Source organism: Macaca mulatta, chromosome 6 (assembly GCF_049350105.2).
Source record: "Macaca mulatta isolate MMU2019108-1 chromosome 6, T2T-MMU8v2.0, whole genome shotgun sequence".
Lineage (NCBI taxonomy): Eukaryota > Metazoa > Chordata > Mammalia > Primates > Cercopithecidae > Macaca > Macaca mulatta.
Genome location: NC_133411.1, coordinates 122,513,927 through 122,527,111, shown reverse-complemented (window position 1 = coordinate 122,527,111; position 13,185 = coordinate 122,513,927). Strand labels below are relative to the sequence as shown.

Genomic DNA, 13,185 nt, shown 5'->3' with positions numbered 1-13,185 from the left:
GACCAAGTGAGATATAAACATAAGAAAATCAAGCAAGGAATTCACCATACTAATAGACAAAAAATGCTTTCCTCCTAAGATCAAGGCAAAGATATGTGGCTCTCAACACTGGACAGCATTTTACTGGAGGCTCTGGCCAGAGAGATAAGGTAAAAAAGAAACAGCAATCAGATTGAAAAGGAAAAAAAGTAAAACTATCTTTATTATCAGATGGTATAAAAAGCTAATAGAATTAATAAATGAAGTAAGGTCATAAGATTCAGGCAAATATATAAATATCAAATGTATTTGTATATACTAGCAATGAACACCTCCAATTAAAATTCTAAAAAACAGTATCAAAAACATTAAATACTTAGGGATAAATTTAACAAAAAATGTGTAATACTTGTACTCTGATATTTATCAAACATTGTTGAGGGAAATTAAAGACTATCCAAATAATGAACAGATATACTATGCTTATGGATTAGAAGACTAAAAAGTGTTAATTGTTGATTTTTTTCAAATTGATCTATAGATTCAATGCAATTCCACTCAAAATACCAAAATATTTTTCTGTAGAAACTGATGAGCTGACTTTAAAGTTTATACGAAAGTACAAAGGACCTGGAACAGCCAAAACAATATTGAAGAAGATAAACAAAGTTGAAGGACAATTGATTGAAGGTAAAGGATTAACTGATTTCAAGACTTACTATAAAGCCACTAAAATAATGTCAGTGTACCACTGGCAAATATATAAAATATCATATATAAATATACTATATATTATATACTATTATATACAATATATTAATATATAAATACATAGTATATAAATATATTAATATATATCATATATAAAGGGGGGGGAGAGAGAGAGATATTAATGAAACTAAAGAGTCCAATAAGTAGACCACATATTTATGGCCAGTTGATTTTTGACAAAGGTGTCAAAGTAACTCAATGGAAAAAAAAATGGTTTTTAACAAATGGTACTGGAAAAATTGTATAAGCAAAAGATTGCCAACTATAAAACTTCTAAAAGAAAACACAGGAGAAAATTATGATCTTGGGTTTGGTACACAAAATTTCTTAGTACACAAAAAATACGAATCATAATAGAAAAAGTTGATGAAATGGACTCCATCAAAATGAAAAACATTTGCTCTTCAAAAGACACTGTTAAGGAAATGGAAAAACAACATATCTAACACATATTGTTAGAAAACATATGCAAAACATATAATAATTAAGCCTTGTACCCAGAATATACAGAAAACTTTTACAACTCAGTGAAAGATGACAAATCACCAAAAATTAACAACAAAAAGTGAACTAAAATTTGAACATTTCACAAAGATGATACACAATGGCTAATAAGCACATGAAAAGATGCTCAACATCATTAGTAACTGGGAAAATACAAATTAAAACTATAATGGCCTATTACTACATACCCAACTGGAATGGCTAAAATTACAAAGGCTAATAATGCCAAATGCTGTCAAGAATATGGAACAAATGGAATTCTTAAAGATTGTTAAAGGAAATGCAACATAGTACTGTCATTTTGGAAAACAGTTGGACAGTTTCTTGTAAAGCTAAATATACATTTATCAAACAACTCAAACAATACTAATCCTAGGGATTTGCCAAAGAATAGAAAACATATTTAGACACGAAGATTTAACTTGAATGTTAGTACCAGTTAGTACAATGTTAGCAACTTTATTCATAACAGCCAAAAAGTGCAAACAACCCAAATGTCCATCAACTGATGAATGGAAAAACAAACCAGTCTATCTAGAAATGGAATACTACTCAGCAATAAGATAAACTAATAATATACTCAACAATATGGATAGATTGTTGATACATTCAATCTTATGTATGTAGCATTTTGTGTCTGGCCTATTTCACTTAATAGAATTTCAAAAGGATTCTATTAAGTGAAATAAGCCAGACACAAAACGTTACATATATATGATTCCATTTACAGGAAATTCCAGAAAAGGCAAAACTCAAGGGACAAAGAGCAGAACAATGGGTTACCAGGGAGTAGGGGTGATGGAAATATGTAGATGATCGTGGTATAGTTACATGATTGTTTACATTTGTCAAAATTCATTAAATTATACAGTTTAAACTGGTGAATTTTATTGTAAATTACACCTTAATAAAGGTGTATAAATAAACCAAAAAACTTCAAAACCTAAGAATGCAAATCTACAAAAACATTTATTTTCCTCTTATTTAACAAAGAGTATTTCAATAGACACATTCATCAAAATACAATATGCAGCTAAATAACCTCTAATCAAATACCTACTCAGCTACTAAAACAGGAAAGTAAAAGTAATCACATAATGAACATTTGAAATTATTCTTATTACAAGTTTTTTTAAAGGTACAGTTTTCAATTCCATATCAACATTTCCTACCTTCCTAACCCTATCCCATCTTGTTTTTTAAATATAACCACTGTAGAAATCAATTAACAACAGACAGAAACCACTGTTTTCGATTCTGAAATTATGAACCAAAGTTAAATTAATCTTTTTGTTATTTATTTTAGCAAAAAAGTTTCTAAAGGGCTGGGCATGGTGGCTCACACCTGTAATCCCTGCCACTCGGAGGCTGAGATGGGAGGATCACTTGAGCCCAGGAGTTTGAGGCCAACCTAGGCAACAAAGGGAGATCCCCATCTATAAAAAAAGAATTTTTCTTTAATCAGCTGGGCATGGTGGCATGCACCTGTGGTCCCAGTTACTCAAAAGCTGAGGTGTGAAGATCACTTGAGCCCAGGAGTTCAAGGCTGCAGTGGATATGATTGTACCACAACACTCCGGCCTGGGTAAAAGAGTGAGACCCCATTTCAAAAAAAAAAGGTTCGAAACAAATAGGAAACAAATAATAAACAGCCTAACTACATGCCAGTAGTGAATGATCTATAGTTTTAAAGCATTCTAAAATACCCCAAGATGGTAATAACTAGAAATATTTGCCATGCAGGAAAAATTTTACATTTACTCAAAGTGTATCAAGTTTGCTAGCTTCAATTTACATCTAGAAAAGAGGCCACAATTAGAAAAGTACTCTAATTGTTTTACAATTTTATTTACTTAGCATTACATGTGCTACAAATCTGTTCCTTACTACATTTTCTTTCAGATACTCTACCTTTCCTGAGGATGGAGGAGAAGGACTAGCACAAGGACTTGGGTAACTACTGCTGTCTGTAGATTTCACAGAAGACTGATCGGATCGGTCCTCGGTGCCTCGTTTAGGATGTAAAATTCCTCTATCTTTGTACTTCTGAGGTGGGTGTAATGCTGGAGATGGAGATTTCATCAGTATTCTTGAGCAAGAAGGAGGAAGCAAAGATCAGTTATATATAAGTTCGTAATACAAAGATCAGTTATGTATAAGTTTATAATACAAAGCAGATGCCATTTTAATTCAAAGTCCCAATGATCTTATGATTTATGGAATATTATTTAAAAACACTAAGGTCAGGAAATACAGATGTCTATGACAGCTCTAAATTTACGCCTAACTAGGTATGAGATCCTGGGCAAGCCTCTTAACTTATCGGAGCTTTAATTTCCTTATCTGTTAAATAAAAGGATTACATCTAAACTCCAAGATTTTTCTATTCTAAAATTCTATGAATAAATGCCACAAACATGGCAGTCAGGAATTTCATAATTTTTCTTAAAGTACGAGTCTTTCTGGGACAATCAGACATTAAGTGCTTCCTGATGTATTGCAATATAAAGTTCACAACACCACCTATAAAATATTATTGTTAAAACATTGGATGCAATCAAGCCCTGAGAGCTAACCACCAGCTTACATAAGATACATAGGGTATGGAGTCCGGGCGCAGTGGCTTGCGCTTGTAATCCCAGCACTTTGGGAGGCTGAGGTGGGCAGATCATGAGGTCAGGAGTTCGAGACCAGTCTGACTAACATGGTGAAACCCCACCTCTACTAAAAACACAAAAATTAGCCGGGCGTGGTGGCGTGCATCTGCAAGTCCAGCTACTCAGAAGACTGAGGCAGGAGAATTGCTTGAACCCAGGAGGCGGAGGTTACAGTGAGCTGAGATCGCGCCACTGCACTCCAGCCTGGGTGACAAAGAGAGACTGTCTCAAAAAATAAAACATAAAAATAAATAAAAAATAAAAGATACATAGGGTATAGAAATACATAGTGCCAGGAAAAAAGCAGAGACAAATCCAGAATGTACGACATCTCACAGTACCACTGACCTAGTTTCTTGAACATTTCACCGACTTGATTTACCTAACATTATTTTGTTTTTTCTTTCTTGCTTCTTTTCTGTTTTGGCTTACATATTTAAAAGTAAATTCCACACATCATGTCATTTTATCCTTCCATATTTAAAAATGCATCTGTTAAAATGGGGTGCATTGTCCCTACATAACCAAAGTGGTTACCAATCCCAATAAAATAATAATTTCCTCAATTGTCTCAAATTATTGATTCATTTGCATCAGCATACAAGGAACACTCATGCATTATATATTAGTATGTCATGTTTCTTGAATCTAACAGAATTTTTCATAGACTGGTTTAGGAATAACTCTACCACAGAATAATTCCTATGGAAATATATTCCCACATTCTAAATAACTAATGCTCAATAAAATTCTAGAACAATATTTTCAAAAAGTGGGGAGTATTGGGGAGTATCTAAGTAAAAAAATGTACTTTTTAGTCTCCCTTTTTCTCAGCAGGGTCTAGACCAGAAAGAAAGGTTCAGGCATGCATTTTACAAGCTTTCCTAGGAAACTGGTTAAATTACTACTAAAATGTAGTATCTGAAGAACATGGAAACCAATGTTTTATTCCTCTTTAATTAAAGTCTTAAATGATATTAAGCCTTTATATTTCATTCAAATATGCAAAAATCTGATAAAAAAAAAGTACTAAAAACCCCACCTGATCCTTGAAAAACAGTAAGCATTATGTATTTTTTATGTTTCCATTGTTTCTATTTTCAGTTTAACTATAAAATCAAATTCTTATTATAGAGACTTTTCTACAGTATTGCCAAAACTAGCCTCATAGCCAAGAATGTTTTTTGTTATGAATTTCAACAAGGTGAAAACCTGATATAAAATAAATTTGATTCTAACAAATGTTTTTATAACCAGAAACACTTCTGAATCATGGCCAATGATTTATTGTAACCACTATCATATTACTGGAATATATTTTTTACATAAATAATTCAGTATGAGGTGTCTCATTAATATTCATAAACAAAAACACCACCACATTTAATTGCAAAAGAACAAAAGAAGAATTTGGCTAAATTATAACAGAAATGTTGTCATATGACAGTAAATTTGTTTACTTACTATATGCCTCCCCTCAATCAAATGTAAATCCTCTGGAGGAGATCTTATCTCTTTTGTACACTTTTAGATCCCTCACACCAAGAACTGGCATTGCATGTGTCACTGACTGAAGTACTTTTCTATAGGAATGCTAGTCAGCAGTACTGATATCTAGATAAGGCTTATAAGGAGGTTGTTCTTCTAAATGGCCATAGCCAGTACGGCTCAGAGTATCTAGGTAAAATGTTACTTCACATATATCAAGTAAAATATATAATCTTAAAATACCTATATATTTTTGAGAGACCCAATTCTAGAAATTAGATATTTTGATCTTTTCCTGACAAAGAGTTGCCTTATTAAATAACTGACAGATACCAATAGTTTAAAATTCATATTAACAATACTTAGAAGAATTAAGTTGGACAAGTAGAAAACTCTTTCCACTTTATTGCTACATTTTCATGGATCTTAGATTATAAAAAAGTAATTTTTAAATATTATAAAAGCACACGATTCTAAGATAAATAATTCATTTTCCTGAAGAAAAAGTGACCCATTTTGGTAAAATGTCATAAATTTACCTTTCTGCAGTAGTACACTCATCAGAAAATTCAGTATCTGCTGAACTTTTCCTACTATTATTTGACCTCCAAGAAGAGGCCAAAGGAAGCTCTTCTGAAGACATAGGCCTTGGCCTTTGACCAATCCCAGATGGTTGTTGTAAACCTGCAGACTGTTCTTCAGTGCTTAAAACAGCTATAATTGCTCTTATGGTAGCTTCATCAACTTGAGACCAAGGTTTAGATGGAGCTCTCATTCGGCGTAAAAATAAGCTATGCCACTTCTGTCTGAGCTGCAGCAATAAACTAGCTGCCTGTAATAGTTCAAATAGATATAAGCAAATGAATATCACATATGCAAAATACCTGTTTGATTAGTTTCCATTAGTTTGCAACTGTTTCCAATAAACATATTTCACATTTCATATAATTTACTAACAATTTCATTATTTTTAATGGGTGAATGAAATAAAATTTATTTATTATATTTTAGGCACTAAGACACAAAATCAAATTAAATAGTCTAATAAGAAAAACAGTAAACAATAGTTGTGGTAGAGTGTGATTAATACTGGAAAAGTAGCAGCAGGGTAAATAAAAATATATGTAGTTCATAGTGTTATTTTAGTGCCTGTAGAACATCCAAATGATCATGTCCTGAAGGCAGCTGGATTCATAGAAAGGTCTAAGATACAGCTCTAAACTTGAAAGTCACCAGTTCCTAAATTATTGCAAAATATACACATAGAGGTAAAGTCCCCGGGGACTGTACAGAGGGAGTAAGAAGATAAGAGTAAGCCACAAAGTGCTAGACAACTTAAAATTTAAGGCACAAACACATACAGTGGGGTCTGTGAAACAACTAAGAAGGACTGACTACAGAGAAAGAATTAAGAAAGATTAATGTTACAGTAACTAGTGACAAAGAATTTGGGGCAGGAGTAAGGAAGAAAACTGGTGAAGGGCAGGAGTACAAAAAGGAGGATATGGACAATAGTGATAAATAATATAGAGAGGTCACATTTATTCAGGACAGTAGACTGACTTTGATAACAGAAGGACACAGTTGACCTTGGCAAGTACAGTTTCAGTGAAGTGATGGATTGGTGGGAATGGAAGTGAGAGTGTAGTAGGTTGAAGTGATGAATGAATGGATGCTAAAATAGTAAACCTAGCCAGTGTTAACTACTGACAGCTTGGCGCCTCCCAAAAATGTATAGAGAATGACCTTGGTCAGTAGAGATAGAATCAAGGGGAGGCTCTGTCACAAAAATTTGTAATTTGAAAAGAAACATTCCTCCTCCCTCAAACCCCCAATTCAGAAGTATATGAAAAAGAGAAAACAGTATGGAATCATATCTTTCTCTCAGAAACACAGTTATACAAAATAAAGGGAGTTCCTGTGTACCCGATACTCAATACTTTCTTATATATCCAGAAATATTCAAGGATTACTGCTATAGTTAGAAGTTTTTGTCCAAATTTTCATGTTGAAACTTAACCTCCAATGCAATAATAATGGGAGGTGTTGGCCTTTGAGGGGTGATTGAGTCATGAGGGCTCTGGCTTCACAAATGGAACTAGGTATCCTTATAAAAGAGCTTGATGGAGGGAGTCCATCCCCTCTTGCCCTTCTGCCTTTCGCCGTGTGAGGACACAGTATTCCTCCACTCTAGAGGAGGCAGGGTTAAGCAGCCCTCGCCCAATGTCAGCACCTTGATCTCAGACTTAACATCCTTCAGAACTGTGAGAAATAAATTTCTGTTCTTTATAAATTACTATAGCAGCAACAACAGACTAAGACAATTACCTTGCTTAAATAATGAGCCACAACTAGGTTTTCCAAGTCCTCTGTTGGAATAAACCCCAATACAGAAGAGAATGAATGAGGTCCCTATGAAAACTGAAAAACAAGCTGTATTCTCTGATACTAAGGGCTCAACAGTAAAGGAAAAATTTTTATCATACTACATATCAATTCACACTAACTGAATGAAAGAAATGTATTACACTACTTGAAAGCAACTTACCTCTGGCTCTAGTTTGAAATTGAGCCACTCATCAAGTTTCAAGGCTGCCAAATTAGCTGTAGTTTTGTCCTCCATTTCACTATCACTACTGTCATTGGGAATGCCATCCACTGTCCAAGTACATAATGAAAAAAAAATCACTTTTACCTTCTTACATTATGGCAAAACACTAAGAAGAATAAATACGCTTCACATACACAAACCCTCCTGACATACAACAATTTGTGCGGGAAGTTCTTCAAAGCCAAAAGATCACATATTAAATCTCAATATTTATTTAAAAGGAAAAAAAAGGAGACAATTTGAAGACTATAATCTCTCATCACGATGCAACAAAACAAAAAGACAAGAATATAAAATTTGAAGCACAATCTTTAATAACTGGATGAAAAAGAAACAACATAATTCAAGGAAGGAATGACTACACTACATATCAAGAACAATGAAAGGTGCCCAAAGCAATACTCTTATAAAGTCACAGGTCAGTTTTAAAAAGAAAAAGTATACAGCTAAATATATCTAAGAAAAATAGCATAAAACCCAAAGAATAGTAGAAGAAAATAGGAAATAAAAAAAGATGAATTAGAAAGACAAAATGATAATTAAAACTATAATCCAGTTCTTTGAAAAGATTAATAGATAACCCTATGTAAATTTAATAAAGAAGAAAGCAAAAATCTATCTACAAAATCAGGTGAAAATGATATTATAAAAATTAATACAGAATGTATTATAAAATTAATACGAAATTGATATAGGCTATAATATACAGTATGTATAAATAATAAATTTGAAATCTTCAAAGAAATTTATTATTTTCTACAGGAAAATTACTAAAACTGAAAGTAGAGGAATTAGAAGAACCCAAATATATTTAAGGAAGAAACAGAGATATCCTTAAAGAACATCAACAAAGAAATCCAGAACACCAAGTCTCTCAATTTTGCATGGAATCAAATAATGACCATTCCTTTAATGAGACAAATCTAAACCTAAGTCAAAACCTGATTAACACCTAAAAGCTACATACCAGAACATGTATGAACACACACCACACAAACCCCTACAGGTGAGCCTCACCAATGAAGAGAAATATAAGTTTTAAATAAAATGTTAGAAAAATATCCAGCAATGTAATAAATCACACTTAGTCCAAGGAAGGTTTATTTTCAGAACAAAATAACAGTTTTGTAAGAAAATCTATATACCACATCAATAGACTAAATAATTTCTGATTATATGAACAAATGCTCAAATGCTATTTAGTAAATTCAACAAATTTTTAACACACACACAAAAACAAAACAAACAAACAAAAAAACCTTCTATGCCAGGTTTGGTGACTCATGCCTATAGTCCCAGCTACTCAGGAGGCTAAGGTGGGAGGATTGCTTGAGCCCTGGAGTTCAGGGTTACAGTGAGCTATGACTACTGCACCACTGCACTCCATCCTGAGTGACAGGGTGAAACCCTGTCTCTTAAAAACAAAAACACACAAACACATGCACAGACACACACACAAAAAACACTATTCCGTTATTTAAAAGGAACTTTTTATTAAAATTAACATTATAACCAATAGTATAACTTTAGAATCTGAAACTTTAAAATTCAGTAAGACAAAATGGACCATTAATTCAGTTTTCTAATATCTTCAAAAAGAAATTAAAGGAATACATTTTGGTAATAAATGAAAGTATTACCACCTGAAGGTAATATAATTAAATAAATACAAAATCCAAAGGATTAATGAGTTAGTAAAGTAACAAGGTACATAAAATATGTCTGCAATAATGTTTGTAAAGTTCAGCAAGAAAATTACACAAAAAGAATCCATTCACCATGACAACTGAAAACAGCAACAAAAGAATCTTAAGAATCACCTTAGGAAATATCCCCAACCTTTATAAAAGTTACCAAAAAATATATATATTTTTAAGATAAATTTAAAATAAGGCATGGCTAAATAAAAGATACTAAATTTCATGGATGGAAACATTAAATTAACACACAAAAAGAGGCCTAGGTGTGGTGGCTCACGCCTATAATCCCAACACTTTGGGAGGCCGGGGTGAGCAGATTGTTTGAGCACAGGAGTTCAAGACCAGCCTGGGCAACATGGCAAAACCCATCTCTACAAAAATATGAACATTAGCCAGGCATGGTGGTGTGTGCCTTTAGTCCCAGCTACTAGGGAGACTGAGGTGGGAGGATCACTTGAGCCTCGGAGACAGAGGTTGCAATAGGCTGTAATTGCACCACTGTACTTCAGCTGGAGGGACAGACCAAGACCCTGTCTCAAACAAAAAAACAAACAAACACAAAAGAACTGTTGTTTGCAAAAGGATTACAAGAAGATGACTAATGAATATTCATTATTTAAAAAATAGGTAAGATTATCAAACAATAGCTCAATAACAGAAAGGCAGTAAAGAGTAACAGCTAGAGCTTCTACTACCAGATATAAGAATTTATTAAACAAAAATACTAAACAAGAAGGTGCAATATAAAGGCAGAAATGTAAAGGAACAGAGTATACAAAAAGGTAAAAGATATTAAATTTAATATGCAATCATGCAAGCTTTCTAAAGGAGGATATATAAGAACTACCTAATAAATTGTACAGATGAGGGGAAAGCGCTTGGAAAAACTTAGATCTTTGTTTTAAGCCAGAATCAACACAACATGGTTTAAAAAATCTTAAAAATCAAATTATAGAAAACAAAAACAATACTCATCACATCAATGGAAGGATGAAATTTTCTCAGTTTTGAAAGTGAATAGTATAGGAAAAGATTATTCAGTTTAAATACACAGCAATCAAAACCAGAACTCAAAATACGTAACATTAAAATGAATAACAGATTGAATTGAACATGACAGAAAAAATATTAATAATATCTTTAAATTATAAAGCTATCATTCAAATTTTTGAGTAAAATATCAGTTTTTACTGATTCAGACTGACTAGGCATACAAATCAACCAAATAAATAGGCAGAAGATGAAAAAAAAACTCAACTAAAGGGAAATATAAAGAAATGCATGGAGAGTTATTTCTTTTTGACAGAAATAAGAGCAAATGAAGGAATCTTTAAATATTTTATCTTTAAAACCAACACCAAATGATGGCATAGTTGCCATGAAATTCACTCTCAATGGTGCTAATATGGTTGAGTATGGAGGAAGAAGCATAAATAGTATCTATATTTTTATAAATTCCCACTTCAAAAAGTTTTATCACAAAGAAAATATTAAATGAATTAAAGCAAAAGGACACACAGATGAAGATGTCAATGTAGCAATGCCCCATAATCTCATAAATTATCAATCATACTATTTCTACTCTCTTCATACAAACTTAATGCCCTCGGTCTCTCAAAGCACATTCAATAGAGCTAATCACTCCCTTCTTGAAACAGATTTACCTCCAACACTGAACCACTCTTTCTTCCGCTACTCAAATTTATACATTCTCTTTAGGAAATCCATTCTCATGTCTATAAATATCATTTACAAGCTGATGACTTCCAAATTTGTATTGCTAGCCCAGTCATCTTCCCTGAGCTCCAGAAATGCATATCCAACTGCTTCCTCAAAAAAAAATTTTACTTAGAATGTCTTAGCCATCTCAAACTTAACATGTCTAAAAAGAACCCTTAATTTCTCCCCTACACAACTTGCTCTTTGCAGTTTTCTGAATCTCAAATGAGTGACAAGCTACTATAACCAAAATCTAAGAATTGACTCCTCCCTTTCCCTTACTACCCACATTCAATCTAGCAGTTACTAGTACCTTCAAAATAACTTTATATCTACTTCTCTTCATATCCACAATCACTATCCTATCTCTGAGCCATCATCTTCTGTTAGAAGACTACTGCAAAAGCCTCCTACCTGCCTCCACTCTTCTATTCTTGTAATTACTCCTCTAATTTATCCCCTTAGCCAAAATGACCTTTTGGAACATATCACATCATGTCATTCCTTTAACTTTTAATGGCTTCCTTTTCTTCGCATTTCTATGGCCTACAAGTCCATGCTTTCCTTTCAACCTTATCGTTGTCCTCTTCCATTGACCAATGCACTCCAATCACACAGCCTTTCTGTCAATTCCTAGATCATTTCCTAGCACAGACTCTTGGGGCTTTCCCTCTTTCTCTACCTGCAGCACATTTCTGCTTCTTTCATGTGGCTGGCTCTTCTCATATTGTAGGTCTCAATTTAAGTCTTCTCAGAAAAACTTGTTTAGGCTTCCCTTCAAGTAGGTCACCTCTAAGGCAGTCCTCTTTGTATTTTCTTAATAGTATCATGCAGATAATTTATTTTTTACTGTCTAACCTCACTACTGTGTTAAATTCCTAAGGACAGACACACTCTATCACACCTTCAATGCCTAGCACAGTACCTGACATATAGTAGGTACTAAATATTTGCTGAATCACTAAATAGCAAGTAATTTGAAATCATCAAGATGTCCAACTATGAAGGAACATTTTAAATGTGTTATGCCAGGGGATCAATCAAAGATGGCTTATTAGAAGCAGTTGCAGTCTGCAGCACTCACAAAGAGGAATGAAAAGGCACAATGAATTCAGCACCTTCAACTGAAATCCAGGTTCTCATATTCGGACTGACTAGGCATACAAATCAACCCATGGAGAATGAAGAAAAGTAGGTGAAGGCGACGGCTCACCCAGGAGCAGCACAGAGCCAAAGGAACCCCCACACCCAGCCAAGGGAAGCAGTGAGTGATTACACGACCCCTCCGGGGAAACCATGTTTCTCCCATGAATCTTTGCAACCTGTGAATCAGGGGATCCCTTCGTAAGCCCATGCCACAGATCTGTATGGAGTCTCAGCAGAGCAGCCACTCAAGGCACACACAGAAACCTAGGAGTTTTACATACTCTGGCCCTGGGATCCCTAGCAAGGCAGGAAATCTGTTTGTTCATATCCCTAGAAAGGGGGCTGAATCCAGGAAGCCAAGCAGCATCATTTTGTGGGATCCACTTCCATGGCACCTCACCAATTACAACCTACTGGTTTGGAATCCCCACCAGCCAACAGCAGTGCGTTGGTCGGTCTGAGATGGGGCCAAGTTCCTGGGGGAGGGGTGGCTGCCATCTCTGTGGTTTGGTCAACTCAGCCACTCCAGCCTGATGGCTATACGGGCGGTCTGGATCAGGAAGGGTTCCCACCAATGCAGCACACCTGCTGTATCAAAAAACAGCCAGAC

General features: G+C 34.2%; 1 protein-coding gene across 4 annotated transcripts in view; it reads right to left on the bottom strand.

Moving 5' to 3' along the window:
* Positions 1-13,185, bottom strand: part of YTHDC2 (YTH N6-methyladenosine RNA binding protein C2) — an 80,518-nt gene that overhangs the window by 6,853 nt on the left and 60,480 nt on the right. For all 4 annotated transcript variants that reach the window (XM_028849660.2, XM_028849661.2, XM_028849662.2 and 1 more), the window contains 3 exons: positions 7,948-8,057; positions 5,939-6,231; positions 3,166-3,343 (listed from right to left, as the gene is read on the bottom strand). In XM_028849660.2, coding sequence (XP_028705493.2) covers positions 3,166-3,343; positions 5,939-6,231; positions 7,948-8,057 — 581 coding nt within the window. The remainder of the gene's footprint in view (positions 1-3,165; positions 3,344-5,938; positions 6,232-7,947; positions 8,058-13,185) is intronic.